We start from the raw sequence: 27894 nt of genomic DNA, 5'->3' as shown, positions 1-27894 counted from the left end.
TACAAACAAATAGTGAAAGTAGCAGATCTACAACTGCTTGTAGATTGCCTTCTTTGCTGGCAATGAATATAGGGTTTAATTAATTATAATATACATATTCAACAGGGGGTCGAGGACCCATAAGGGGTCCTCAGAATGACTACAGGGGCGCAGCCAAATCTCTGCGCGATAAGAAAGACTTTGTAGATCAGCTATTTTCAGGAAAGAGGGAAAAAGGAACAATCCAAGTACAGAGCCAAAGGCCAGATGGGAACTGTGATATTCCCAGTTCCCGGGCTCCCCAAGAATTAGTGTTGAAGTGTCCTTGAGCGAGTCTCTGAACCCCTAATTGCTCCCGATGTGCAGGTCGGTGTCTTGCATGGTTTCCTCCACCATCGGTGTATGAATGTATGTGTTATGAATTAATGTAATGTACAATCTATGTAAAGCGCTTTCGATAAAAGCGCTATATAAATGTACCATTTACAATTTTATTTCGCCATTTTAAATGTCTGAAAATTGTGTGTGAAAATTGTGTGTGTGTGTGTGTGTGTGTGTGTGTGTGCCTGTGCAATGTGTAGAATCAGTGACTACATGGACCTGACGCCAGTAGACGTGGTGGGGAAGCGGTGTTACCAGTTCATCCATGCTGAGGATGTGGAGGGCATCAGACACGCTCACCTGGACCGTGAGTAGCCTTACTGTGATCAGTGTTACTGCATTCAGCTGCTCCTCTGATCTGGGATCAGATCCAACATACTACTGGGTGTTAGTGCATGTGTTTATAGTCTCTCGTTGCCAGACTGTTGCCTGTTGCTGCTGTCATACAGTCTGGAGCAACGGAAGCTCTAGCATGAGTAAGCGATAAAGCGGAAGTGGAGCCTCCCCCCCACTTCCGTTCCTCTTTAATAATCTCTTAAATAGAAATCATGTAAGCATAATATAGCTTGTTGCTTAGCAGGAAAGGAAATGCGAAAATAAAATGTTACGATATTTTAAAATATATTTTCGTGAAAGGAAATGGCAGCTTCCTTACTTGGATTTCAGGAGGTGTAGTTCCAGACTTTATATAGCATTCGCAGATTGTGGGATAGTTGTCTGCCTACCCGAGACTAGTGTGTCTACAATCCGCAGTTCCGCACTGTAGCACACTCTGATCACCCTGGATCATAGGAGGACAAAATGCGTGACTGGACGGTTTAAGGCCACAACCCAACCAGGGTGAAAAAGTAACACATTATGTGTGCGCATGCACACACACACACAGACTATGCTTGTAGACATTCATCAACAGGATGTGTGTGTGTTTGTGTGCGTGCTCCCCAGCCTATCATAAAACAGAACAGTGTGTCAGCCCTCCTGCAGACATCAGAACTCTACATATTCGGTTCAAACTTTTCCAATTACATCTCTAACTTCCTCACCTCCCCCCCCCCCCCCCCCCCCCCCCGAATTTCCAGCCCGCTATGTCCAGAGTATAGCAATCAGGAAGTGTTCTACGGTGGCCCGGCGGGGTCAACGCAGAGCGAGAGCGCGCGGGGTCAAGGTGTGTTAAGAGGAAAGGGGAGAGCGAGAGACAAAAATGGGGGATAGAGAGAGAAAAAAAGAGGAAAGTATGAGCAGATTATTCCCGTCTTTTCCTGTGTGGATGAGGGGGTCAGGGAGAGGTCTCCGGCACAGAGAAGTATAAATGACTCTGTCTGTCGTTTAATACGCATCTCGCCTCACCTCCGCTCCCCTTTCATTCTTTTTCTTTCAAAATTAATTTCTTTCCTGAAAAGGAGGATTTGTTCTTCTCACTGTGCAGACCAGATGGCCGGGGCTGGTGTCACGGCGAGAGTTTCTGCTCTTTTGTGTCTGAAGCAGAGTCTCTCTCCCTCTCTCTCTCTCTCTCTCTCTCTCTGAGGTTTATGGGATGTTTATCAGGTGTCTTGCTAATGCCAGAGCTACTCTAATCTCCCTTTCACAACTTCAATGCGGATGATTTTGTTCCAAAATACGGTTATTAGTACACAGCAAGAATCCTCACGAATGTGTACTCTGAGGGACACGTGGGCGTGGCTACATTTCAATCGAGGATTTCTCTGTGTATATCAAGCCTACTGTATAATCAAACTAATACTTTTACTTCAGTGAAAGTGTGAGACATTTGTCAAAATGATTTGTGGAAATAATTGTTCCGGAACTATGACTATAGTAGATCATTACTGTTTGGCAGAAACCTCCTATATCCACATTTTTACTTTTCGTAAATGAACGCCCGACTTGTGTCACCCAAAAGCATCAAAAGTCACAGATCCACAAGCTCGAAACCTGCCACGACCTGCTACTTTTGCTACTTTTGAATTTGAATCCTGACTGAGTATAACACTTTGTGACATATGAGGTTTCCACCCGACAGAGACGAGATAGTGTTCATGACCAGGAAGGTGGTTTATATTCAAAACATAACCGATTCAAATCATGTACAGATGGCGAGGTACAGCACTACCATGCAGACGAGGAGACGAGACGATATACAAAATGAGAATTGTTTTATCAAAAGATATCCGAGTTTCCACTGCATCGCACTGGGGTTTCAATGACGTCTCCAGTCAATTACAGACGAGACATATTCCCTTCATGCTGCGGAGCTGTTCTGCTGGTGAACCACGTCCAAAAGTTTCCCTCTTCTAATCTCCTCTGATCTACAAATTCAATCAATGGTTGAGTGGACTGTTTCCTGAACTGACGTGTATGATTTAATGCCATCTGTATCCTGGATTGGGGCACAATGTGAATATTAATTGGGTATAGTACCAGTGAGACGCATTAAGGTCGCGTGCACGGCAGACTGCTGGGCGAGTGCTGGCACTTTGGCATGGGGGGGTCAGATCAACATATGGAATGAATTCTGTACTGGACATATGTGGAGCGTGTCTTGAGTGTACATGGTTTGATGAGGTCAGATCAACATTATGGAATGTCAGAACGGGTCAGCTCCATATATGGGTGGCAGCGGGGGCAGTGTCTTGAGCGTACAGGGTTTGATGAGGGCCCGGGTAGGGCCAGGCCTTAATTTTCGGGCCGGGTGTGGCTGTACTAATAACTTTGGGGCGGGCCCATCTATATTTTGAATGGACAGGTATCAGTCAAAAGGGAGACATCGAAGAGGAAGGACGGGTGGGGTAGTGTCAGAACAGGTCAGCTCGATATATGGGGTTCTAAGGGTGTGAGGTCAGATGTAGAGTTGCTGGCCGGCTCCATATATGCAGATCTAGTTGATGATCCAGTCTTCTCCATGTATGGCTATCTAGGGTTTGATGAGGTCAGTGATTTGATCTTCATATATGGAGACGGCCATGTATGAAGCGTGTCACAAACACTATGTCTTCCATGCGTCTGCTGTGTTGTTGCATACCTCTGTCTGTCTGTCTGTCTGTCTGTCTGTCTGTCTGTCTGTCATAAAAAGACTGCTGTCACATGCAGTAACCCCCCCCCCCCTGTGTGTGTGTGTGTGTGTGTGTGTCAGAGGATAACAAGGACTTCTCCATAAAACAATTTCACATAAATTACCGTCACTTTTATACGGCACACACGCACGCACGCACGCACGCACGCACACACACACACACACACACAGGGTAGTTACAGTAGATAAAGGGCATCTGAAAGGGAAACACAAGGAGGCGATCCAAGTGATTAAACTGTAGTGAAGGACAGGAGGAGAGAGAGGACAGTGAACGTAGTGTATTAGAGAGAGAGAGAGAGAGAGAGAGAGAGAGAGGGAGAGAGAGAGAGAGCAATGGTGCTCGGGGGTTAGCCTGGGGCTCCAGGAGAGAGAGGAGCAGATTAAAGCAGTTACTATTCCCTTTTAAATACCCCCCTCTCCCTCTCCCTCTCGCTCTCTCTCTCTCTCTCTGTCTCTGTCTCTCCACCCCTCCCCAACGGTGGGAATATCTCCTTCATTAGAGTCGTCCGATCAATGGACTGAGAACCTGGGATGATTGATTTTAATGGAGGAGTAAGTGGAGAGGGTTAAAGATCTCACCTGGTAGAGAGAGACATGCAGAGAGAGAGAGAGAGAGGGGTTAAAGGAGACAGACAGACACAGACAGACAGACAGACAGACAGACACCAAATCATAAGAAAACTAAAAGAAAGCTATCTCACACACTGGAAAAGATCTACCTAAAGCCCCGAGCTAAATGGAATGCTATTTAGCTCTAAACAGAAAATTCACAGTAGCAGAATAATTCAGCACTGTAACTGATCCAAAACGAAGGAAAATATTAACTCGATATAGACTCATTGAACACTTACGATCATACAATTGAGAAAGGCTGCCATAGGCATACCTGGCTCCCAGGAGAAGACAGACTATGCACCCACTGCACACAAAACGAAGTAGAGACTGAGCTACACTTCCTAACCGTCTGCCCACTGTATCAAGACATCAGAGACATATACGTACTTCCCACACATTACAATCACCCAAGGAGACTTTGAAAACATGACTTAATGACAAAAAACTCCCATATCTGTTGGGTGAAGTACAACAATGTACAAACACAGCAGCAATATTTGTGAGCTGCTATGACAGGAGATGGATGTCAAGTGGAATACAACCACCTTAAGGAATATAAGACAAATACAGACGTACGTACACACACAGACTTGGTGCATTTATAGTTAGAATATAGTGGTAGAGGCTTTGTGATGTCAGCTGTGGCTGAGGGCAGAGGCCTTTTGTGGCGGTTATGGACAACCGTGGGTCCGACTGACTCAACACCGGCCACTGCCCTCTCTGTGGGGGTGTGGAACGCGTGTGTCAAATTTAGACAGAGAGAGAGCGTGTAAAGTGAGGCACGTGAAGTGAGGAGCACGCTTATCATCATACATCATCATATTCCGGCCAATCACAATTTGCGTCGTCACATTTGCCTTCAATGTTTGTGTTTACGTAATGTTTGTGTTTACACAAACCCTCAAAGCTGGACATAGGAGGAGCTATAGCGCCCCTCAAAAAAATAAATATATACATAATAATAATCCAGAAATGATAAAACAAACCCCAGAGAGGAATTTCCAAAGCAAGCGAGAGGGAGAGAAGCCTTCTGGATTGTGAACGACCAAAGCTTATAAACAGCAGCAGCACTATTACTACCTATCACTGGCCTCTTCTCCCAGAGATAGGAGCTACCAGATGAGTTAACTTCCTATCTTTCACTGGCCTCTTCTCCCAGAGAGATGGGCTACCATGAGGAGTGAGAGCTAGGAGAACTCTAAGCCCCATTCACACTTTGTCGCGCGGCGACAACCAACGACAACGTACAAGCTCAGAACGCGTGCTGCGAGCTGGCAGGTGTGCTATTCTCTCGACGGAGCATGAATTACAGTAGGTTTTACACAGGGGAGCACTTTAAAGAGAAGGTGAGCTTTATACAGAGGAGAGTTCTACTGAGCAGACCTTTACAGGGAGACATTATTTATCTTTTAGAGAGATTTTACAGAGTACAACTTCAAAGACCAGAGCTCTACACATTAGAGTTGTTGTTTTTCTTTCTTTTTTACAGAGGACAGCTTGACGTATAAGACAGCGTTATGAACAGGAAATCACAGTCATATGTGAACTGAAAATAAATAACGTTGTGCGTGTTTCATGCAGTGCTTGGTTTGATGTGGTGTCAGAGGGCATGGCGGTCTGCAAGTCGATGCTCTATAGATTCTATGTCTGAACACATTAAGGCTGTGAATGTTAGCATCAGCAGGCGTCGTTTGATAGCATTAGGATTTAAAGGCGTTTAGCTTCCAGACTGTTATCTGGAGAGATTTCACAGTTGTTCAATTGAAAGAAATGAGCTTCAGCTCCTGGATCTCCAGGTCTTATAAACCCCATATGGCTGAGCGCGGAGTCCCGCAGGGCTTTGTTATTTCCGATCGACGAGCTCACAACGCCGTCGTGTTGTGAGCTCGTCGATCGGCTACTTCTTTTCTACCCCAGATTTTCTTTTTTTGAGGGGCGCTATAGCCCCTCCTATATACAGGTTTAATTAGACAAAGTGTGTGTGTGTGTGTGTGTGTGTGTGTGTGTGTGTGTGTGTGTGTGTGTGTGTGTGTGTGTGTGTGTGTGTGTGTGTGTGTGTGTGTGTGTGTGTGTGTGTGTGTGTGTGTGTGTGTGTGTGTGTGTGTGTGTGTGTGTGTGTGTGTGTGTGTGTGTGTGTGTGTGTGTGTGTGTGTGTGTGTGTGTGTGCGCGCGCGCGCTTGCATTTTTGTCCCTCTGTCTAAGACTGAATTTAATGATAATCTGTATTTCTCAATCTTTATTTCTCTACAATAGTAGTTAAAGTCTAAAACTTTGTAAGAAATATATACTTTTTTTTATTTAATAAAACTCTGTTTATGCCTACAGCAAATATATAAACCACGAGCCTCTGTTTAATACCTAAACTGTGACAGTTTAGGCAGTAGCAGATGGCCTTCTCCAGAGTGACTTATACCAATACAAAATAAAAACATTAGAATAATGTTCACAATAATAATAAGTCACAATAAAAGTGTGTAACAATGTTATCACAAGAAAAGAGGAAATTGCCTACCTGGGTAGTATCTTGGAGGCAAATCTTTCCAGTACAGAGAAATAAAAATAAGTCAACTTGAGAACAAGAATTTTTGCACAGGATCTCCACACTGGTCAGTCGGAATATAGCGTTGCAGTCCCGCCCCCTCGAGAGACCCGGAAAAGAAATCGCCGTTAATTTTCCTCCTCATTTCTTAAAGTATTTATTTAAAGACGGTTACGCCGCGGACAAAGCCAACTTGGATCGTGACAAATCATGACAATGAAAACAATATTTTGGGCTCATCCAATGTCACTATGCCTATGCATGCAGCTCATGCTACCATAGCACCACATAGCCCTCCTCATGCTACCATAGCACCACATAGCCCTCCTCATGCTACCATAGCACAACATAGCCCTCCTCATGCTACCATGGCACCACAAAGGCCTTCAAAACAAGGCTACAGACATCCCAAAACAACCTGGTCAGGCTACTACGTGCTGGCCTCACACCTACAACTCATCTAACCCCTGCTCATTTTGCTAGGGTGGTAGAAGGTACAGCAACTTGCAATGGGCCTGGTCTACAAGATACACTACACCACAAAGACACCCATGTAACACAAACGCAACACCAGAGGGAGCTCCACAAATCATGTTCGACTCAGATTCGGCTCAAACATGCGGTTTAATTTGTTCTACTGGAATGCCCCACCAACAGTCTGTGAATCCTTCAAAACCGCTCTGAAAGAGCACTTCCAGGTGGCTGCAATTCAGAACTGGCCCCTGCAAAAACTAAATTTAAGCCTATCACCATAAATGCACTGTAATCTTCTGTGCTTTTATGTTTTATTTATTTAGGAAACTCTTAATAAAGTAGGCCTATTCATTATTCAATCAGAATCTCTAAACGCATGACATTTTTTTCTTAAACATTAGAATCATTACAACACATGCAGAATATTGTTGAACACAAACATCTATACGGGACTCCTTTCATTCCCAGTTTAATCCCTTAAGTAAATGAGCTCACACTAAAACATTGAAAATGGGGATTTTAATTTGTATAAATCCTCCCTCTTTATGTTTAATTTGCATAAAGACATTTTACATATTGTTGTTAATCCTCGCATAATTTGAATCGTGCTATCAATTACCTCTCTCTCTCTGTCTGGCACATGCACGCACATGTGTGCACTCACGTACGCACGCACACACGTACGCATGCACGTGTGCACGCACGCACGCACGTACGCACGCACACACGCACGCACGCACGCACGCACGCACGCACGCACGCACGCACGCACTCACACACACACACACACACACACACACACACACACACACACACACACACACACACACACATACCAGCCATGCATCCGTCTCTCTTGCTGTATCAGACACTTGCACATTCTTTCGCTCTCTTTAGAATGATTGACTTCATGTCTAGTGCTGTCTGTCTGTCTGTCGCACACACGCACGCACGCACACACACGCACACACACACTCCATTACTTTAGTTGAGGGTATTCTGTTCTTACTAGTGCTCTCAGGCCATAGTCATTTGAATAGGCAGCACACAACTGTGCGTGTGCGCGTGCGTGCGCGCGTGCGTGCGCGCGTGCGTGCGCGCGCGCGTGCGTGCGTGCGTGCGTGCGTGCGTGCGTGCGTGCGTGTGTGTGTGCGTGCGTGCGTGCGTGCGTGCGTGCGTGCGTGTGTGTGTGCGTGCGTGCGTGCGTGTATTGTATGGTGTTTATTTACTCTGCGGTACAAACAAAGCAAGGTCAAAGTCAAGGTGACATGGTTTCACCATCCCTGCCTTAACACGCAAACAAGTTATTCTGCTTCACTCTCTTTCATTACCCCATCTCTCTCTCTCTCTCTCTCTCTCTCTCTCTCTCTCTAACTCACTCTATGAATAGTCAAACCATGCAGTCAGTTTGGCGTCGGACCAAAGTTAATTATCTCACCCTGGGGATGTGGTCTTAAACAATGCTATTAGTTGTTAATAGTTTTTAATTACTGCCCTTCTTTTAATATAAATTGACCCCTCCCCTCCTGCTCTATGCTTCCCTGTTTCTCTCTCCATTTTGCTCTGGATCTCTGGATTCTTTCTCTGTTTTTCTTTTCTTTTTCCTCTTCTCTCTCGCTTTCCTTTCCCTTCATGCGGTGCTTGGTCTTTCTTCTTCGTGGAAAGAGGCCATTTGTAACCGTAATTAAATGGAGGAGTAGTAGAAGAGCATGAATTTAGCTCTCAGTGCGACTCGATCGTTTCTAAATGTTTCTGTTTGAAGCCGCTTGGCTGATTAATGCCTGTACATACGGGTTTAGATAACCATTTACTGGTTCATTTGGACAAAATGTATTGTTGGCGTGCTGCTAAACAGAGGCTGAGCGGTGGAAAGGCGCTCCAGTTCAGCCAAGGCGAAGGAACGACAGAGAGAGAGAGACAGAGGGAGGGAGGGAGGGAGAAAGAGAGAGAGAGAGAGACAGAGAGACAGAGAGAGAGTTGAGGGCTGTCATAGTGCCACAGCACCATCTCCTGGTGAAAGAGAGGTACTGCTGGTGGACATGTTGCAGAAAGCTCTCTTCTTGGTTATCGTCACTTTTCAAAACGTGGTCTCACTTAGTTTTTATTCCATTGTGTTAGAACAATAAAACAACCAAAAAAACAACGTGCAACTCATACCATCTTTCCCTTTTAGCCGGTGCTTTGTGTACAGTGACGGTTAGTCAAATAAGGTTCAAGAATGAGAGACATTCCTATTTAGGCCTGAAAAAAGTCAGTTGCAAACAGTTTTCTGAAAAAACTTATCTTTCTATGCCAGTGGTGCTCAACCTTTTCCATGTCAAGGACCCCCAGAATTATCTGTATTTGGCCGCGGGCGCCCATCTGAAAATATTTAGCTCCAGGGACCTCCCAGAAAGCAAAGATTTGAGTTAAAAATGTTCACTGTGAAAGAATATATATTCAAAGATTAGCGCCACATTTCACGATTTTTCAAAAATAGCTACAAGCTCATAGCGCGGCACTCGGTGCCGCGTTATGAGCTTGTAGATCTGCTATTTTTCAACAGCTGAAGTTTAAAATAATGGCAATGGTTCAAAGCTATTAGATGACACCGCATGCGTTCCTGTCCTAAATGCAGAGACCTGGGTTCCATTCCGCCGCTCCAACAATCACAGTTGATCACAAGACAAATGGCTACTTAGGGATGCGGAATTATTCATGTTTTATGTCGGGAGAAAGGGTTGACAATAATGTACTTTGTTGGTGATTTGTTTTGCAGTCTTACAACACGGGGGGAAATATCAACACACAGCACACACATTCCTAGAAACGTCTACACACATGTCTACATATGTCCGTGTGTGTGATTAATGATGGCAGCAATAGAGCATCTCACAGCCAGCTGTTACCTGACACCTGATGGACCCGTACCCCCTCTCTCTCTCTGTGTCTATTTCTCCTTTTTTTGTTGTTCTCACTCCGTTTATCTCTATTGCTCTCTTTTACTTCTCTCCATCTGTCTGTTGTGCTCTGAATTCAATTTATCTCACCCCTCTCTCTCTCTCTCTCTCTCTCTCTCGTGGTCCTGACTCCTGTTCTCTTTGGTGTTTTGTCTATTTCCAAAAAAAGAAAAGGAAAAAAAAGACACATTTTTAACAACACAAATCTGGGGTCGCTGGCACAACATGTTTTCAGATGGGGGATTCATGGACAAATATTTATTTGGGGGTCCTCCCTTGACATGACAATGTTTGAAAACCACTGGTTTAAAGAACATTATAGGAAAGCAAGCCAAAATAAGTAACTACACTTTGGAAACAAGCCCCTAAAAAAAACGCAACATGCAACTACCTATAATTAATACTTGTGCAAGCAGAGCGTGAAAGTATTGTGGTCGGCTGGACCAAAAGTAGGCTATAGTATGTATGATTGTCATGGTGGTCATATTCTATCATCATACTATCATCATCATCATACTATCATCATCATACTATCATACTATAATTCTAACAATGAATGAATGAATGAATGTCAGAAACACCGGCGTATCTCCTCATTGCCTGCACCAATCTCTCCAATCGCTTTTCACACAGGCATTGACCATAATAATATGGAGGTCTTAACGAAGCCATTTTTTCAATAAGATGAATAATGAATTTATTAGTGAATAAAAACCCGTTTATTTGTCCGTGGTCTATCTCCGACCGAGCCACACTATTAGCACACATCTCTCCATGCCAAAACAAATCTGCACGCTCCCAGAATCCATCTAGGCTACATTTTACCGACGCAACTGTCATATTTACTGTACAGATATTGTTTTTACATCACCACACGATCCCACGGGCAAAGTTGCTGTGACGTCATAATCGTCACACTTCTCCACCAGCACAGAGGCACCTACCCTTTTTCACACCGCCCCCAGGCAGGCATCTGACCACATGGGGAAAACAACTCAGACGACATACGCATACTACAGCTATTCCCAGGGCTCGACAGTGCGACTAGGTACTCGCATTTGCGACTAAAAATATCACTGTGCGAGTTGTAAAATTAGATTTGTAGCACAGGTGCGACTACAGGATTTGACCATTCAATCGTGATAAAGACAAGTCTCTGTCTACAGCAAGTGCACATTATATTGTCGCGGTTCTATACCTAAATTTATATTTCTGAACGGCGGTGTCGTTCGCCAAAAAGAGCAGAGCTACAAGCTAACAACGTGTCGAGGCTCAATGCGGTGTTCATTTGAAGATCTGTCCCTTTGCTCCCACCGCACCGCCCCTCCCTGTGTTGCTGCTCAGTTCTCTTCTCTGTAGACAGAAGGACTTGCTAGGACCCTGACCGTTGAAACGGTTGAATACTAAAGTTATTTAGAAAGTTTGTAATGTTAAAACATCACTTGATATAACTTTTAACCAAACGTGGGTGAAACAGCGTGCAGCCGCGCACGTAAAGAGTGCACGTGCGCACGCACATGGAGTGGACGTATTGATTGATAATACCAAAAAAACCTTTGCTTAGCACCTCGCTAAAAGCGTGTGCGCAGGCTACTCTAAGGTGGGCACCCACTGTCATTATAGGAACCTTCTGCCCTTGCCTGGCTGGATATATTAGTCAGTGCCTAGCTCAGGTCCATAACTCTAAATGCAACGCTTCTGAACTGAAGCAGTCAAAGCCAAGGAGAATGTTACATTACTAATTCACCATCGAGTAGCCTCTGCACTGTCTAAATGTCACACTCACATGATAGAACAGCAAGATAAAAACGGATAGTCTGTCTGTCCATCCATTCATAAAATTAATTGACTATCTATCTATCTATCTATCTATCTATCTATCTATCTATCTATCTATCTATCTATCTATCTATCTATCTATCTGCATACCAAACTAATAGTCTATCAGTATAAAAACAAATTGATTATATAGATTATATAAAAAATATGATATCCAGATTAATATCAATATTGTGATCATTTCTGAAAAGATATTGTGATATAATATTTTGTCATATTGCCTGCCCCTACCTCATATCACTTTATTAATGTCGGATTTCTTTAAAGGTTTATTTGTTGTTTAAGTATTTAATTTCAATATTTAACAGAGGGGCTGATAGTAAGTTCGTAGCGGTCGGGAGTACTTGCGCGCTCTGCTTGAGCACTAGTAGTCCATTTATGGCCTACTAGTGTACAGGCACGTGGTTCATGTAGCTCAGAATATAGTGACAAACACTCATAGACTCCAGGGCATTCCGTAAACCTCCGGTTCAGGGCTTTGTCACTATTCGCCAATAGAAGGCTATTTAGAAGACCTGGCCCGATGTAGTCAACGGAGGTGACGCAACTCTCTGCTGTGACCTAATATGCCCCCCCCCACCCCCCTCTCTCTCTCTAGTAATAAACAAGGGTCAGTGTGTGACCAAGTATTACCGCTGGATTCAGAAGAATGGAGGTTACATCTGGATCCAGTCCAGTGCCACCATCGCCATCAACGCCAAGAACGCTAATGAGAAGAACATCATCTGGGTCAACTATGTTCTCAGGTAAGAACACATCCAATCACTGCATATAAGAACATCTTTCTGGGTCAAAGAAGGTTATAGAACAAATCTAATAACTGCATATAAGATCATCTTCCGGGTCAAATATGTGTCCTCACAATCGAAACCAACAGCGACAGTACTGTACAGTATATAACGGGGATTAACAAGGACCTGCTGTGCACATGTATAGGTTCTATAACTGTCTGCGTGTTTCTCTCTGCAGTTTACATGAGTACAAGGACACGCCCATGGACATCGCCCAGCTGCCCAACCTGCCGGAGAAAACCTCAGAGTCGTCCGAGACATCGGACTCTGAATCTGAAAGCAAAGAAACCTCCGGTAGGAAGGATGAGTGGAGGGGGGGGGGGGGGAGAGAGAGAGAGAGAGAGGGAGAGAGGGAGAGAGGGAGGAGAGGAGAGGAGAGAGAGAGAGAGAGAGAGATAAATTGCTTGGCACTGTAGCGAGGTAATACACTTTAGCAAGGGCAAACAACATAAGATTATTGGACAGTTGGTTCTCAAACCTTTTCATTTCAAGGACCCGCTCTCCTCAGTTAACCTTTTGGGAAGCGTACAGGTCCATTTGGTCAAGGAATCCTGAGGGACCCCATTCGGGCAGCAGAATGTTGTGAAGCTGCTGTGCATTGATAATCACGGGCGGTGGAAGGGGTGGTGGATGGGGGGGGGGTCAGAAGGGTCAGATTCCTCCCGACTGGCGCAGCAGCGTTGTGTATTGGCTGCATAGTACGACATGCAGTATGTCGGGGTAAGAATGGTGGACCCTTATTGGCTGTTGATGGTGACATTATAGTAACTAAGGTACGTTTCAAGGTTGGTATAAGGTCAATAACGGGTCTAAAGGATTTAGAACGGCAGTTGTAATAGACATTAGTTAGTAGCAGTAGCGCAAGTTGGCACCTCCACAGAGTGCATGTCTAGTTAATACAGCAACTAGTCCTACATGTGCAGTGGTTGGAGGAGGTCTCCCTACTCTCCCATTGAGACATTTCGACCCTGTTGAACACCTGCTGCTTGACAAGTAGCCTGCATGGCCGATGCTCATAAGCCCAATATCTCCCCTGGCCAAGATTCCATTTTGTCTGAACAGGAAACCCGGGATAAAATGTGTTACAGTTGCAATTATCTCTCTCCATTGGGAGAGCACACAAAACCCCCATCTCAACCAAATGTTTTGTTCCAGGGACTCCCAGAAGCAAAGATTTGAGTAAAAAATCACACTTGTGTGAAGTAAGGGGTGTTCTTATCATCACATCACATCAGCCAATAAAATAGAAAATATTTGATTACACAGAGAGAGAGAAAGAGGCTATTGGCCTTCTATATACGTGTCAGCATTTATCATTGATGAGTGCTACAAAGCCAACAGCTACTGGGAGTACTGGCATGCAGACACAGCATAGAGACAACAGTTCCTACAGGCACTTTTGGTCAGTTAAATTATTGGCTATAATGGTGCATAGGGACACTATTCCTCCCCCTTGGCCCTTATTTTTGAGGGGCCCCTCCTATGCACAGCTCTGTGTGTCCTGTGTGTTTGTAGCACGGAATGTGACGCTTTGATTAGCTAATGTATGATAAGAGCACCCCTCACTTCACACAAGTGTGACTTTTTTATTTATTTTCAAATACATTTCTACAGAAGAAAAAGGACAACCGGAGAACATTTTCAACTGGTCTCCATTTATTTACTCGTGAACAAACCACTCAATTTTAATGGAATGTACGGTAGTCGTTAGACTCGTTACTGACAGCTGGGAAGCTGAGAGACACAGGAGAGAACGTTGCAGTGGGAACTGATATTAAATCAGCAGGAGTGTATATACTATATCACTGCTGGCGGGCAGAAAATGTACGCGCTACGTGATCACACCACAGCTTCACACAACAGCAGATCCACAAGCTCGAAACGCGCCGCCAAATGCAAACGTTCGAGAACCACTCACTGACCTAGAGAAATTACAGCAGGAGGATGTGTTCAGATCTAATAAGAGCGTGTAACAGAGTCTAGGAAACCTGCATGTTCCCTTGTCTTTCTTCCCTTTTATTGTAAGTCACTCCGAATGATGGGACCTGCTGAAGACATTAAATGTAAATGTAATACATTTCAATGAGCCTGAGAGTCAAGTGTTTTGGCGTCTGGCTGACACTCCTATCCACAGCGACTTCACAATGAGCACAACGCTAGAATAATCACCAATTCCCAAATCGGCAAGACGACAAGGACAAAACGGCGGCGCCTTGACAGCAGAATGATTTAAAAAGAAAACGATTTGAAATAAGGTTATAATGTGGTGGACATCTGGGTCAATGGGCTGAAAGATTTAAACAAAACAACCTGCCATGTATAGGACGGCAGAAGCTGAGATCACATAGATTAGATGTGTTGATCCCGTGAGGGAAATGTATAGTAATCATGAAACACAGGACATATCCAGGGTAAAGAGATACATCTAAACTAAAAAGTAATAATAATTAGGGAGTAAACGCATACGGTAGTAACGTACAGTAGAAATGTGTCAAAATCGACCTTGTGTCAATATCTGCTTGACCCTCAAGCAGATACCTGTAGGCCACCCGGGATTTGCATGGTGTATAACCCATTCTGAGCGGGAACCCCTTTTGGTGTTACAGGATACAGGAAGAATCAGAATCAACATTATTGTCACGTCACGGGTTTGCGTAAAACGAAAAGCAATGGATCGAATGTGTTTGCGTTCAAGCTTTTTTTATTTCCGGAACGAGAAAGACATGAAGATAAAGCAAATGATAGAAAAGCTAAAGTATTTGATGGAAAACCAAAGGGAAGATTCAGATGTGCCCGGCGGTTTCAAAATCAGACGTCTACTGCACCTCTGCAGACGTTGTTTTTTGTACGACACGTCGCAAACACGGCACACCGGTGTTCATAATGTGATCTAGTTTAGCCTTCATTGGCATCATCAGATGCTTGCCAGCTGTGATGTGGCGGTGGGGCGGTGTCTTGGCGCCGTGAGTGTGTTTGACTGGTGCCAAGCGCTACAGCGTCTGGCCACGGGCACCGGCAACAGAGAGGCACCATACCAACGCTGCCCGCTGCCAACACGGCTGTTTAACTGGATTAGGGTAGGCTCGCTCCAGAATGAGACATCACCACTGGAAAATGGATCTGTTTAAAGAACAAGTTGGTGCATAAATATATAGTGTGAAACCAGGGACTAAAATGATTTACGTACGCAGTGATACTAGGGATGCAACCTTTAACCGAACTAAGCGATTATACAAAAAGTTAAAATAAGTTACAATTATTAATTTCCTGATCATTAAAGGAAAGACTAAGAGGAACATTCAAGAATAGCAAAGATAGCTGAACTACAACCTCACTAATAGAGACTGCCTGCTTGCTGTGGGGAGACATCTAATTTTGAAATTTGTGTCGAACCAGAAATTGGATCAAAACGTCTCGATTAACGAGCATAGAGACCAACTACAACCATCCCAGTTGTAGTTACTGTATATTGTATATTTGTATTAACATACTTGACTTTACAGATTGGACAAAATATTGAAATAGTGAAATGTATTCACTAAAACAAACCGGTAATACAGCTTGAAGTACAGTACTCAAGTAATTGTCCAGTGTCCACCGCTACATTTAATAATGTGTCAAGTTGCTCAACAGCAATTTAATACGAGGCAAAACAGCACATTATTCGTGATAAGCTGTTTGACCAGCTCTTGGTTTGAGCTTGAAAATGTTGGACCCACAGGCTGGCCGACTGACTTGAGTGGCTTAATACTAGCTTAATACTAGCTCGCAGCTAAAAATAGTAAAAACTTGATCCAAGACACCAAACTGGAACGAGTACAAGGGAACAATTGAGTGTTTTAGCCCCATGCAGGATACAGAGACCTGCCAACCGGGCAGCACCTGCCGTTATGCTGGCATAAGTTAGCATGGCACCACATTGTGTGTGTGTGTGTGTGTGTGTGTGTGTGTGTGTGTGTGTGTGTGTGGGTGGGTAACAGGCTGCTCAGTGCCAACATGCAGTTCACTGCTAGTTACTGATACTGTGTACTGTACAAAGGGAATGTTTTGTTTTTCTGAAAGCCGTCCAAAATTATATAGATTCTGCACCTTTAATAAATCTTACATGTTATCAAATGTAAGATAAATCTCAGTGTGATTTAGGTTAACCAGCGGTATTGCAGCAGTTGAGGCTTCGTACTCATACAGATACACACTTGGTCGCTCAAAAAAAGCTTTGAAATCATATTGAACCATCATTAGACTATCAACCAACCTCTTCCTGTCTCTGTCCCTAACAGACAACGAGAACTCCAAGATGGAGGGGAAGCCGGGCCACCAGTCGGAACGCAGCGAGGACCCAGAGGCGGACAGCAAGCAGCAGCAGCAGCCCGGCCAGTCACACACCTCCTCGGAGCAGGACATGAGGCGGCAGGAGGAGGGCGACAGCTCCAGCAACCCCGAGAGCCAGGACAGCGACGACAGCCTGGGGGAGCACTCCGACGGAGAGGCGGAGGAGCAGGTGGAGGGCGGCCGGGTGGGGGGCGGCGGGGTGGGGGGGGGAGGAGGAGGAGGGGACGGCGTGGGAAGGCTGGGGAGGTTGGGAGGAGGGCTGGGGGGTCTCGGGGCGCTGGGCGGTCTGGGGACGCTGGGCGGCGGTCTTCACATCAAGGTAGAACACTACGGTGACGGGGAGGGGGCGGAGCTTCGCAACGGCCAGTCGTCGTCGTCCGACGAGGAGGACGAAGAGGAGGACGAGGAGGATGACGATGACGAGGAGGAGGAGGACGGCGACATGAAGGACTGCGACAGCGCGGCCGAGGCACAGGCGCGCGCCGTGACCAGCGGGGGCGCCAGGCTGCAGAAGAGAAAGAAGCGGCGGAAAAAGCAGAAGTGGGATGGGATGAGGAGCCGGAGGCTGCGGCTGTCGACCACGCCCAGCCCCGTCCCGCTGGTGGACCCCTCGCACGCCTCGGCGTCCTCCTCCTCTTCCTCCACCCACCTCCTCCCCTCGGCGGCCTCTCCCGACGTGGCGGCGGCGGCGGCCTCCGTCCTCAAGATCAAGACGGAGATGTCGGAACCCATCAACTTCGACAATGACAGCAGCATCTGGAACTTCCCTCCCAACAGGGAGATCTCCCGCAACGAGTCCCCCTACAGCATGACCTCCAAGCTGGCGGGCGCCGCCCCCGGCTCCCACGACGCCTTCCCCTCCCCGCAGGGGGGCTCCCTGCAGGTGTCCATCCCCGACTCGGTCCTCACCCCTCCCGGGACGGAGGGGAGCGGAGGAGGGGCGGGGAGGAAGCCTCCCTACAACGGGAGCTCCTCCGCCCCGTCCTCGGCCTCCAGCGCGGCCAGTCTGGCCCCTCCCTCCAGCGCCTCGTCCTCCTCCGACCCCCTCTCCCCTCCTCTCTCCGCCTCGCCGCGGGACAAGCATCAAGGCACGCCCACCACCTCCTCGTCCTCGTCGTCCTCTTTGTCGTCGTCCTCCTCTTCCTCCCTGCTGTACTCCGGGGACCTGGAGGCGCTCCAGCGGCTGCAGGCGGGCAACGTGGTCCTCCCGCTGGTCCACCGGGTGGCGGGGACGCTCACGGCCTCCTCGTCCACGGCCGCCACGGCCGGCGCCGCGCCTCCGAGGGTCTACACCACCGGGACCATCCGCTACGCCCCGGCAGACGTCACTTTAGCCATGGCCCAGGGCAACCTGCTCCCCAACGCCATGAACTTTGTCGGGGACGGCTCCGGGTTCGGCCTGGACCCCAAGACGCCCATGGAGATGCTGTACCACCACGTCCACAGGCTCAACATGTCCGCGGCCGCGGCCGCCGGCAGTCCGTTCGTGGGCTCGGCGGCGGCGGCCACCGCCATGACGGGCAGCAACGGCGGTCTGATCGGGGGTCAGATGCCCGGCGCGGTGGGCAACGTGTTCACGACGGCGGAGGGCCTGTTCTCGACGCTGCCGTTCCCCGTGTATAGCAATGGTATCCACAGCAACACGCACACCACACTGGAGAGGAAGGAGGATTAACGCTGAACCGCTCGAGACCGCATTACTGTGTTAAGCAGAATCACAAACTGTGTCAGAAACAAAAGACTACTTACTAGTGAAAAAGAAAAGATAAATAAAAGACTACTTACTAAAACTCGCTCTTTTATCTACGCGGTGTAAGACTGTGCTTTCCGAGAGAGGAGAAAGAAAGGGAGGACGACAAAAATGTATTCTAGCACTTTGAATCTGAGCAACTGAGCTTATGTAACAGACCTGAATGACCCTCAAACATATCCCCCCTTTTTCTATCTTCCTTCTCTCTTCTTCCTCCCCCTCTTACAATCTCTCAACCTTTCTCTCTCTCTCTCCTTTGCTCCCGTTTATCGTGAACCGTGACATTGTTTCCCTCTGAATACAAACAGAAAACGTGACTATTCTTTATTGTAAAGAATTCCTTTTTTGCCTACAGAGAATTCATATTGCCTGAGGACTCCACTGGAGCCCGACGGGGATGCTTTTTCATTTGACGTTACGTTACATCTTTATGAAGATGCTGATTGTGTCTGTATTTAAGGAGGACGGTACAGGTTATTTGTATGGTCAGAAACTCGTTATCGGGTTCTCCTCGGTATCTTGATGTGATCAAGGCTTAGATGAAAACACATTCTGAAAGATAGGAGGATGTTCTTGCGTTCGACAAAGGTCTCAGTGATAATCTTTTGAAAAAAGGTTTTTTGAGGTTGTTTCTCAATGAGGGAAAATACGTAGTTAGGGAAAATGTAATGTTAATTCTTTCTCTTTTTTCATTTATTTTCTTTTTTACAAATATATTCTAGCTCAGATTTAACTTACAAATCAAGCATTAAAAAAGCAATTTCAGCCGGGTAACGAGCTGTGAATAGAATGTTACTACTTCGTCTCTTAATCCAGGACTTCTCCTACAGGTCTGCACCAAACATAACCTCATCACCTCTCCTTCAATTCACCCCCTACCATTTCTATCTGTCTATGCTAGCCTAGATAGCACTAGCTAGCTTTGTTCCTCTGTCTATTTGTAGGCTACCTAGGCAGCCTTCTATTTCAATCTCTGTGTAGCTAGCTCTGTTTCTGTCTCCGTTTCTCTATATGGCTATTCTAGCTAATGAAATAGCCATGTTCTCTCCCAGCCCCATCTGTAGTTGACACATCTCTTGCTGGCAATTCAGATAGCTAGCGCTCTTTCTCTCGTGCCCTCTCTCACTCTATGGGGCAGGCTACACTGGGGACGGAATTGGCGCGGAATTGCTTCGCTCCGTTCGCGAACCGGGGTCCGCAACGGTACGCTGCCGCTATAATCAATGGAACCCGGCTACACCGAGCACGGGTGCGGTGTGCAGGTTGTGCGTAAGCTCCGCACGTGAATCTTTTTTTACGCTAGTGCTCTATTTTTCTGCGTGTCCATGGGGGTTACGCAGCCCTTCATCTCGCCTTCAGAGTAAAAAAACAGCAAATACAACTCCCCACGGGACGGACAAATTGACGGTGCAGCCGCTCCACTCCACACCGAGGTACGGTTCCGTTTCCGTACCCAGTGTAGCCCGGCCGTATCTCTCTCTCTCTGTAACTGGCTAGCACTCTGTCTTACTAGCTAGCTGTCAATCAATCTATCTTTTTACCGTACTACTAGCTATCTAGCTATTTTCCTCCGTCTCTGGATCCATGGTGCTATTGACCGTCCAGCAACCCTGACTCAGCTGGCTGATGGGGTGCTGTTTCCGGCTCACAGCTCCTGACAGACCGATCGTTTTTGGGTTTTTTTGTGGGGGGGAAATAATAATGTAAAACATTTTTCCCCCGTTCAGTAAAGTCAAAAACCTCCAATCAACACGTTTCATAAGCCCCATGCACTCCCCTCTCCTCAGCCAGGAAGTCGGCTGTCTGACAAGCTCAATGTGATTGGGCTGAGGAGGGAAGCGCCTGCAACATGGAGCGAGTTAATTGGTCGATTTTTATTTTATTTTTCTCTTACTTGATCACTTTGACTTCTCAGTGAGACTGAGGCTAATTAGCTAACGTTGCTAACTTGAAAAATGAATGTTGAAAACCCTTGACCGGCTCCTGTTCACTCACTTGTTTTTTTTTGTTTTTTTTACTACTACTACTACTACTACTACTACTACTACTACTACTACAAGTACAGTACCTACTACTACTAAACTACTACTACTACTACTAGCCCACTACTCTCTCTCTCCTTCCTTTTTCCTCATCCTTCATCTCCAGCTCCTCTTCCTCTACTTCCTAAGCCAGAATCACCTCCAGAAATTCCTCTCAATCCGCTCTCTTCCACCCTTGTATCATCACCGGACTCTGTGAACAAAACCACATATCAGAAACGGAGATTGTAATAAAGACATTACAGTGCATTTTCAATCAATCAATCAAAACAAAATGGAATATGATTTTTTTTTTGCGGGGAGAGAAAAAAAACTCACATTCCTGAACAACGTTTTTCGTTGTCGTTTCTGTTGTTTCGGTTTGTTTTTTCTCCTCTGTTGCCAAAAAAAGAAAATGTTAATCTCACAGTTTTGGTGTTCAGAAACACTGTGATTCTTGTTTGTTTGTTCATTTTATCTTCTCTCTCTTCTTCTTCTTCTTTTTGATAAAAAGATAAGAATAAGTAATAATAAAACGGTATAAAACTGTCACTTCCATGTTTTTAAAAAACGACAGCCCGTTTTCCCCCATCCTGTCATTCTTAATACCCAGTGTGATTAAGCCGTTAAACGTGTAACAATGTGTAAGTGTCATTGGCTGTCAAAAAGTCTCCATCGCGACTTCTCTGTGTGTGATGACTATATGCAGTATATACAAAGCTACTGTAGCTGTTTTTGTCCTTTGTCCTTCTCTGTGCTATTAATCTCTAGCGCGGGGCTTCGGGCTGACAGAGGGAGACGAGGGGGGCGGCTAGTCGCTCCCTCCATCTCCCTCTCTCTCTCCGCCAAAGCCTCTCTATCTGCAGTCTTAGTGAACCATGTGGAGGTTTGTGGATTTCGTGTCGGTGGCCTTTCCAAAAAATGAAAATGTAGAGTCCACCTTTTTTGCTGCTTCCTTTTGTCTTTGTAAAACCTTTATCGGTTCTTTTTCTCTTTTGTTTTTCTTTTCTAATCTGTTCTCTCTCTTCCTCTCTGCTGTTGCTTTTTGCTGTTGTGTAGTCTTATAAAGACCTCTTAACTCTTAACTCGCTCTCTTTCTCTCAGAGATGAAAAGATTCTTCTTAACTAGCTCAAAGGTTTATGGAGCCATTTTGCCACTGAGGAATTCTGGGAATCATAGTTTCCAGCTCTCGCATACAATAAGAATAATTATATATAATTATAATCATGATAAGAATGATATAATATTAATAATAATGAATAGTAATAAATTCACTAATTACACATTAATAATGCTAGAAAAAGTAGCATTTAGATGTAGTCTATCTTCTGAAATACCATAAAAGCCTCAGTTGTGAAACATTCCCAGAGTCCCTTGGGCTTCTTGTATGCATTGGGTGTATTTCATTGGCTCCCACCAAACTTGTTCACTTTCAAAAGACCCTACGTGCAACTACTACTCTCACAGGACAAATAAAGAACTTAGTGGTTTAAAGAAAAAAATAAAATAAAATAAAAAACGGATCACAGTAGTATTTCAGGACAAGTGAAGAAAACAATTTTAAAGATTTCTAAAGAAATTAAAAGAAAAAAATATTTCGCACTACAAATCTATTTTTATAGGTGTTTTGGAAACAACTTGCATGTTTACTAAGTTTGTCGTTCGACGCGTTTCGGTTGTACTTCAATCAATCGATCCCTCGGTTTCTCGGTCCAGCAGCTTTTGTCGACGTTCTGCGTGTTTTCTAGTCTGTCTGAGCCCGAACAGGGAAGGGGGAGGCCATGCGTTCCTAAAAGTCTGTATCACAAACCAACACAGGCCTCCCAACACTTCTTCTTACATCAGGAAAATAAATACTGTGCTCTGTGGAGAAAACTCAATGTCTTGCTACTACTAATTCTACTGCTACTTACTACTCCAATTTACAAAAAATATATAATTAACCCACGTCAGGAACTTTTATGCGTTTTTAAAGACGGACATGATTTGGGTTGGGTGTGTTCGGTCGAGTTTGGTTGGTTGGTCCATTAACCAGTTGTCAGTGTTGTCGTCATTTCCAGGAGCACTGGGTTTTTCCGTCCTTCAGATTAACCACATGAACCCTAGCGTCCCCATTCTGGGGGCGTGGCACGGAAACAGGATGGAAGAATATAGAGTCCTGCATGGCAACTTCGGTGAACTATAGGGCTTAAATGTGGTTAATGCTGAATCTAGATTTTAGCGTTTTCTACCTATCGGAGATTAACAGGTTTCGGGTGGGGTGGGGTTGGGTTGGGTGGGATGGGGGGGGGGGGGGGGGGGTGGTGTGCGGGGGAGATGAATCGCTGGACCTCATTGGGTTAAGGAAAAACTGGGGGATCGGAAATGTAGGTGGGGGAGGGGCAGGGTTGTAACTTAGACAAATCACTGTGGCCCAGGAAATACACCCACATGTAACAAAAAAAACCAAACAGCCGGACCAAGCTGTTTCAATGTTTTTTCTGTGTTTTGTGTCGAAAGATGATTAATTGCTGGTGATTTTAAAAACTTTAAAACCTTAATCACAAGCTGCTGTCAAATACATAGTGTTTAAAGAGTTACAAATATTGAAAAAATCACTTCATTTACCTGTGAAGACTGTGTCTGTGTTTTTAACTATTTCTTGTACAACTAATTATACAGATTCTTTTACGAGGAACTTGGTGCCAAGTAGCCAAACAACGGGACAGAGGGACCCTCTTAGTATCAATGTTAACAGTGTTATAAGATTCTAAATACAAAACAAATTAAAATATTAAAAAAGAGAAAAAAAAGTATGGTACATTTCTATTTTATTTGTTTTGTTATTTGATTTAATTTCCTCTCGAAAGACGGGGGAAAGAAACATAACTAACTGATGCTAACTTTGAGTGCCTGGCTTGTTTATTCTTATGATTATTATTATTTTATAATATGATTTTTTTCAGAAAGAAAAAAAACAACATCTTTTTATTTCATTTGCCGTGAATAATGCTGCAAAATCTGAAGAAAAAATGTACATAATTCATTTTTACAGCAGGGTTCTTCTGTTCAACCTTTCTGTAGGTTTTCATCGGTCATGCACGGTTGAGTTTCTGTAACCCAGTTTTTCGACCATCCAACAGGTGCCATATTCATAATAAAACTTCTCTTGAATTTGTTACCAGCTTGCATCATTTCTTGCACTTCTGTTGGTTTGACACATTCAACCATCCCCAGCAGCACCTTTAACCACACCGAACCCAAATCCTTCACAACCTAACCTTGTCCTTAACCAACCCCCGACCCAATCCTTCAGCGCCTTCTGTCAGAAGTTAACAACCTCCCCACAACCTCCTAAATACACCCAACCTCAATCCTTAAACACCACCCGCGACCCTAAACTACTACACCCAACTCCAACTTGTAGCTTTTAGCCATCCCCAACCTAGTCCTTAACCACTGGATGTATCGTTCATTTCAGTGACTCGTTTAATTTCCTGTTCATTGTAAATGATTAGTCCCAGTGATTCATCCACCGTTCAGTGCCTCTGGTTCTGCCCTCCTCACGTCGTTCAGTCCCACTGTCCAGTCCAATGACCAAAGTGGAACAAATGCCGCTCTCTTCAGCCGGGCCAAAATGAATGGCCTCGTATCACCAGACTATCCACACGGGGGAAACTGAACAACACGAGGAACAATAACTTTTGAGGAAGGAACCGTGTTCATTCCCGTCTACAAACACTATTTACCACTTCCAACCAAACCCTAACTAACCCAATCCATAACCACTCGGCTCCACCCCAACCTTAACCTCACACCAATCCTTAACCACACCCCAAAACGAGTCCCTAAACAGACCCTACCAAACTCCTTAAACCATAGACATAATAAAGGTAGATGCCTCTTCCGGCTGTGGGGCGTATGTTCTCGAGAGGGGGCAACATTTTCCCGAGATTCCTTGCAAAGCATAGCGGAAGCGTGAGCGTGTGCCACAGAGTGCATGTTCGGGTCTAATATGTCCCGGAAAAGATGCACTGTGATTGGCCAGTAGTCACTTAAGTAGCATATGCCTTCCACAATTCCCGGCGCACTTCCTCCCCCAGTGTAAATTGTTCCGCCCCTCCTATGGCTCCAATGAACTGCATATATCTATGCCTTCTTAAACCACCAAAACGAATCCTCCTTAACCTCACCCACTCCAAATCCCTGAACCCCATCACTATTCCTGTCCCTAACTCACCGAAACCATCAAAACATCAACCACCTCCAACAACAGCCGTGCCATTCCAACCCAAACTTCATCTCCACTCATAACAATCATTTATTTTGACACTTGATCTGAAACCGATCGGTTCAGTGGAATTATAATTAGCTTTTAGATAGATGGGTGAATAGAATATAGCAGGAGAACTAGAGGAAAGAAAAAGGAGCGAGCAAGAACCCGGGAAAGGAAAACATTAATATCTAAAATATGCAACATCCTTCCCAACTTTTCTCTTCATTCTCCTTGACCTTGCTGGTAGCTCTTTGTCGGCGAGATCAGAGGAGAAGCTACAAAGAGAGGAAAGCCTCGAGGCGATTTGTCTTAACTGGTTTTCTCTTCTTCCTGGGAACAGCGTGCACTCAGGTACATTCTAAGATTTAGTGAGGAGTGGAAACAGTCTTGACACACTGTGGGTTATTAGCAGCTATAGCTGTACTTGCTGCCTGACAGGAAAAACACACTGCGGGGATCTGGACTGTACGTTTGGGCTACATAATCCTGATTTATACTTCGTCGTACGATGTGCCGCTCGCAAAGAAATAGCCGATCTACAAGCTCACAATGCTGTCCATCCATCCATCACTTGTCAAATCATCCTTGCATCTGCTCCTCCCTCATCCTGCCCAACTCCTCTCCTCTCCAGTGTTATAAGAAGAGGTCAGTGTACCCAGACCTCTGAGGCTGGCCAGCCAACTTTAAATATTTCACACTATTTTAAATGAGCACCCATGAATGATAGATCACAAATGTCTGTGTGCACGTGCGCGCGTGTGTGTGACAGAGAGAGAATCTAGTCTATAATGTGTGCCCGTGTTGCAGTAATATCTGTGTATGCATGCATGAGTGTGCATGTGCGCGTGTGTGTGCTTGTGCGTGTACCTGTCTGAGCCTTGTCTGTGTACGTGGTATGCGTGCGTGTGCTGTGCATGTGTGTGTGAGTGAGAGAGAGTTTGAACCTGAAGGCCCTCTAATAACCTCTGGCTGTCCATCTCTCTGAGTCGCTCTGATGTGGAATTTAGATCCAGCAGCCTTACTCATTCACCTGGGGGAGCCATCATTAAAACAGTCCAGAGAGAGAGAGAGAGAGAGGGAGGGAGGAAGAGGGGGCTAGAGAACGAGGAGAACTAGAGAGAGGTGTAAAGAGCTCTCCTTTCATCATCTATTCAGAGGATGATGAAACAAAGCTTTTGAGAGGAAATGACAGCTTTATTAAATCATAGTTTTCAAACGCATTTTTATTAGCACACACACACACACACGCACACACACACACACAAAAACCTTACATGGAACGGAAAGGTTTGATTCCCATATGTACAGTATATGTACACGACCATGACTCTGCCATCTCGCACACAGCGTGTGTATCAGTGGTCCGTTTACCAAGGGAGGCTTGGAATTCTGGGCCTCGAGATGAGTATGAGTTCAGATAATTAATAAAAGATGTAGATATTAAAGCAAGGCTGCTTTAGGTTCATATTACACCAGGGCCCAGAAATCTTGGTAAATTGTCATCCCTATTCAGTGTACTCAGGCTACAATTATTTCTGATACTACTGTAATATGGCATATCGTCTCTGTCGGGTGGAAACCTCATATGTCCAAAACTGTTACTTTTCAGGATTCAAATTCAAAAGCAGATAGCAGATACTGTAGCTAATTTTGATGCTTTTGTTTGATGCTGCAGTATGATCAAGTAGGGCGTTAAAATGTACAAAAACAATATGAAAATAAGATGTTCCTTCCCGACAGCAACGATATAGTTACACACAGCACACACTAATACTACATATTTTTGTTTACATTACTATCATAAGTTATATAATGCTCTATTCTTCGTAAATCCGACCTGCGTTACGACTGTACAACAAATCTCCATGCTGTATGTTGGGGTTCAAGTGGTTAAAATATAATTAGTTTGTTACATTTTGTTTATGGACACTACCTGGTTGATCCTGTCAGCAGCATAGCTTGTCTCAAAGAAGTACAAACTGCTTGTACAGTGACACTGCAAATGGCTCATTAAATCATAAAATATTTGTTTGTGCATATGTTAGAGACCCAGGCCTGAATTGCTAATATTAACATGCATAATGGTAAATTGTTAAATTGCAAATAAAATATATATCGTTATGTTCTTGAGTTTTATCTCGTGTTTTTGGTGTGGAAAACAGAGAGTGAGACCTAGACCTACAGAGGCCTACGTTCCGCCCTATACCTTCCCTACCTTCATACTGTATCAGAGCCATACAGTATTATGTTACATTCTTCAAATGGTCAATGTTGTATTATCAATACACCTCAAACCAGGGCTTGTCAGACACAGAATCGAAATTTTAAGTAGTAGAAGAGAGACACCAAGTGGGTAAATTTGAAACCGCATGCCAGTCCGCCAAAACATTATGTTGACGTAATCTAGGAACAACATTGGATTTAGTTAGCATTTTTATGTATATTATTATCATTATTATTATAGCACCTTTTAAAACTGTTATAAAGTGTGACATGACATCTGCAGTACAGTATATGCTGTCTATACATATAGTATTGCATATAATATATATTGTTGTATATCATCTCGAGTCAATAGTCTCAATGTGGTCCATATAAATACATCTTGTAACTAATTTTGTCTCAGACGAGAAACAAGCCAGGATGGATAAAGGTAGCAAGCAGCCACGTCTATAATGGACCCCCATGAAGTACAAAAGCAAAAGCAAAACAAAACAAACAAAAAGGTGCCCCGAATTTCTCTTTTTTTTATTCGTTTTTGGCACAAGACAAACGGGACAAATAAGATTGTTCAAATGTGACTGGTCAAAACAAGCGTTAACCATGCAGTACATCATCATGGTAATAACTGTCAGCTGTTCTGACCAGCATCACAGCTGACTAACACTCCAGAGATGTGTTTAACCAC

The 27894-nt window shown here is 44.8% G+C and overlaps 1 protein-coding gene across 1 annotated transcript in view; it reads left to right on the top strand.

The window, feature by feature from the left end:
- npas3 (neuronal PAS domain protein 3) overlaps window positions 1-19147 on the top strand; it is a gene marked incomplete at its 5' end in the record, with an annotated part of 363474 nt that extends 344327 nt beyond the window's left edge. The window contains 4 exons of the mRNA XM_083791702.1: window positions 561-667; window positions 12435-12582; window positions 12806-12921; window positions 16908-19147. Coding sequence (XP_083647828.1) covers window positions 561-667; window positions 12435-12582; window positions 12806-12921; window positions 16908-18634 — 2098 coding nt within the window. The 3' untranslated portion in view covers window positions 18635-19147. The remainder of the gene's footprint in view (window positions 1-560; window positions 668-12434; window positions 12583-12805; window positions 12922-16907) is intronic.
- Between the last annotated feature and the right edge of the window lie 8747 nt (window positions 19148-27894).

This window comes from Protomyctophum parallelum (genome assembly GCF_964188405.1).
Source record: "Protomyctophum parallelum genome assembly, chromosome: 20".
Lineage (NCBI taxonomy): Eukaryota > Metazoa > Chordata > Actinopteri > Myctophiformes > Myctophidae > Protomyctophum > Protomyctophum parallelum.
This window is presented reverse-complemented; position numbering and strand designations above follow the sequence as displayed.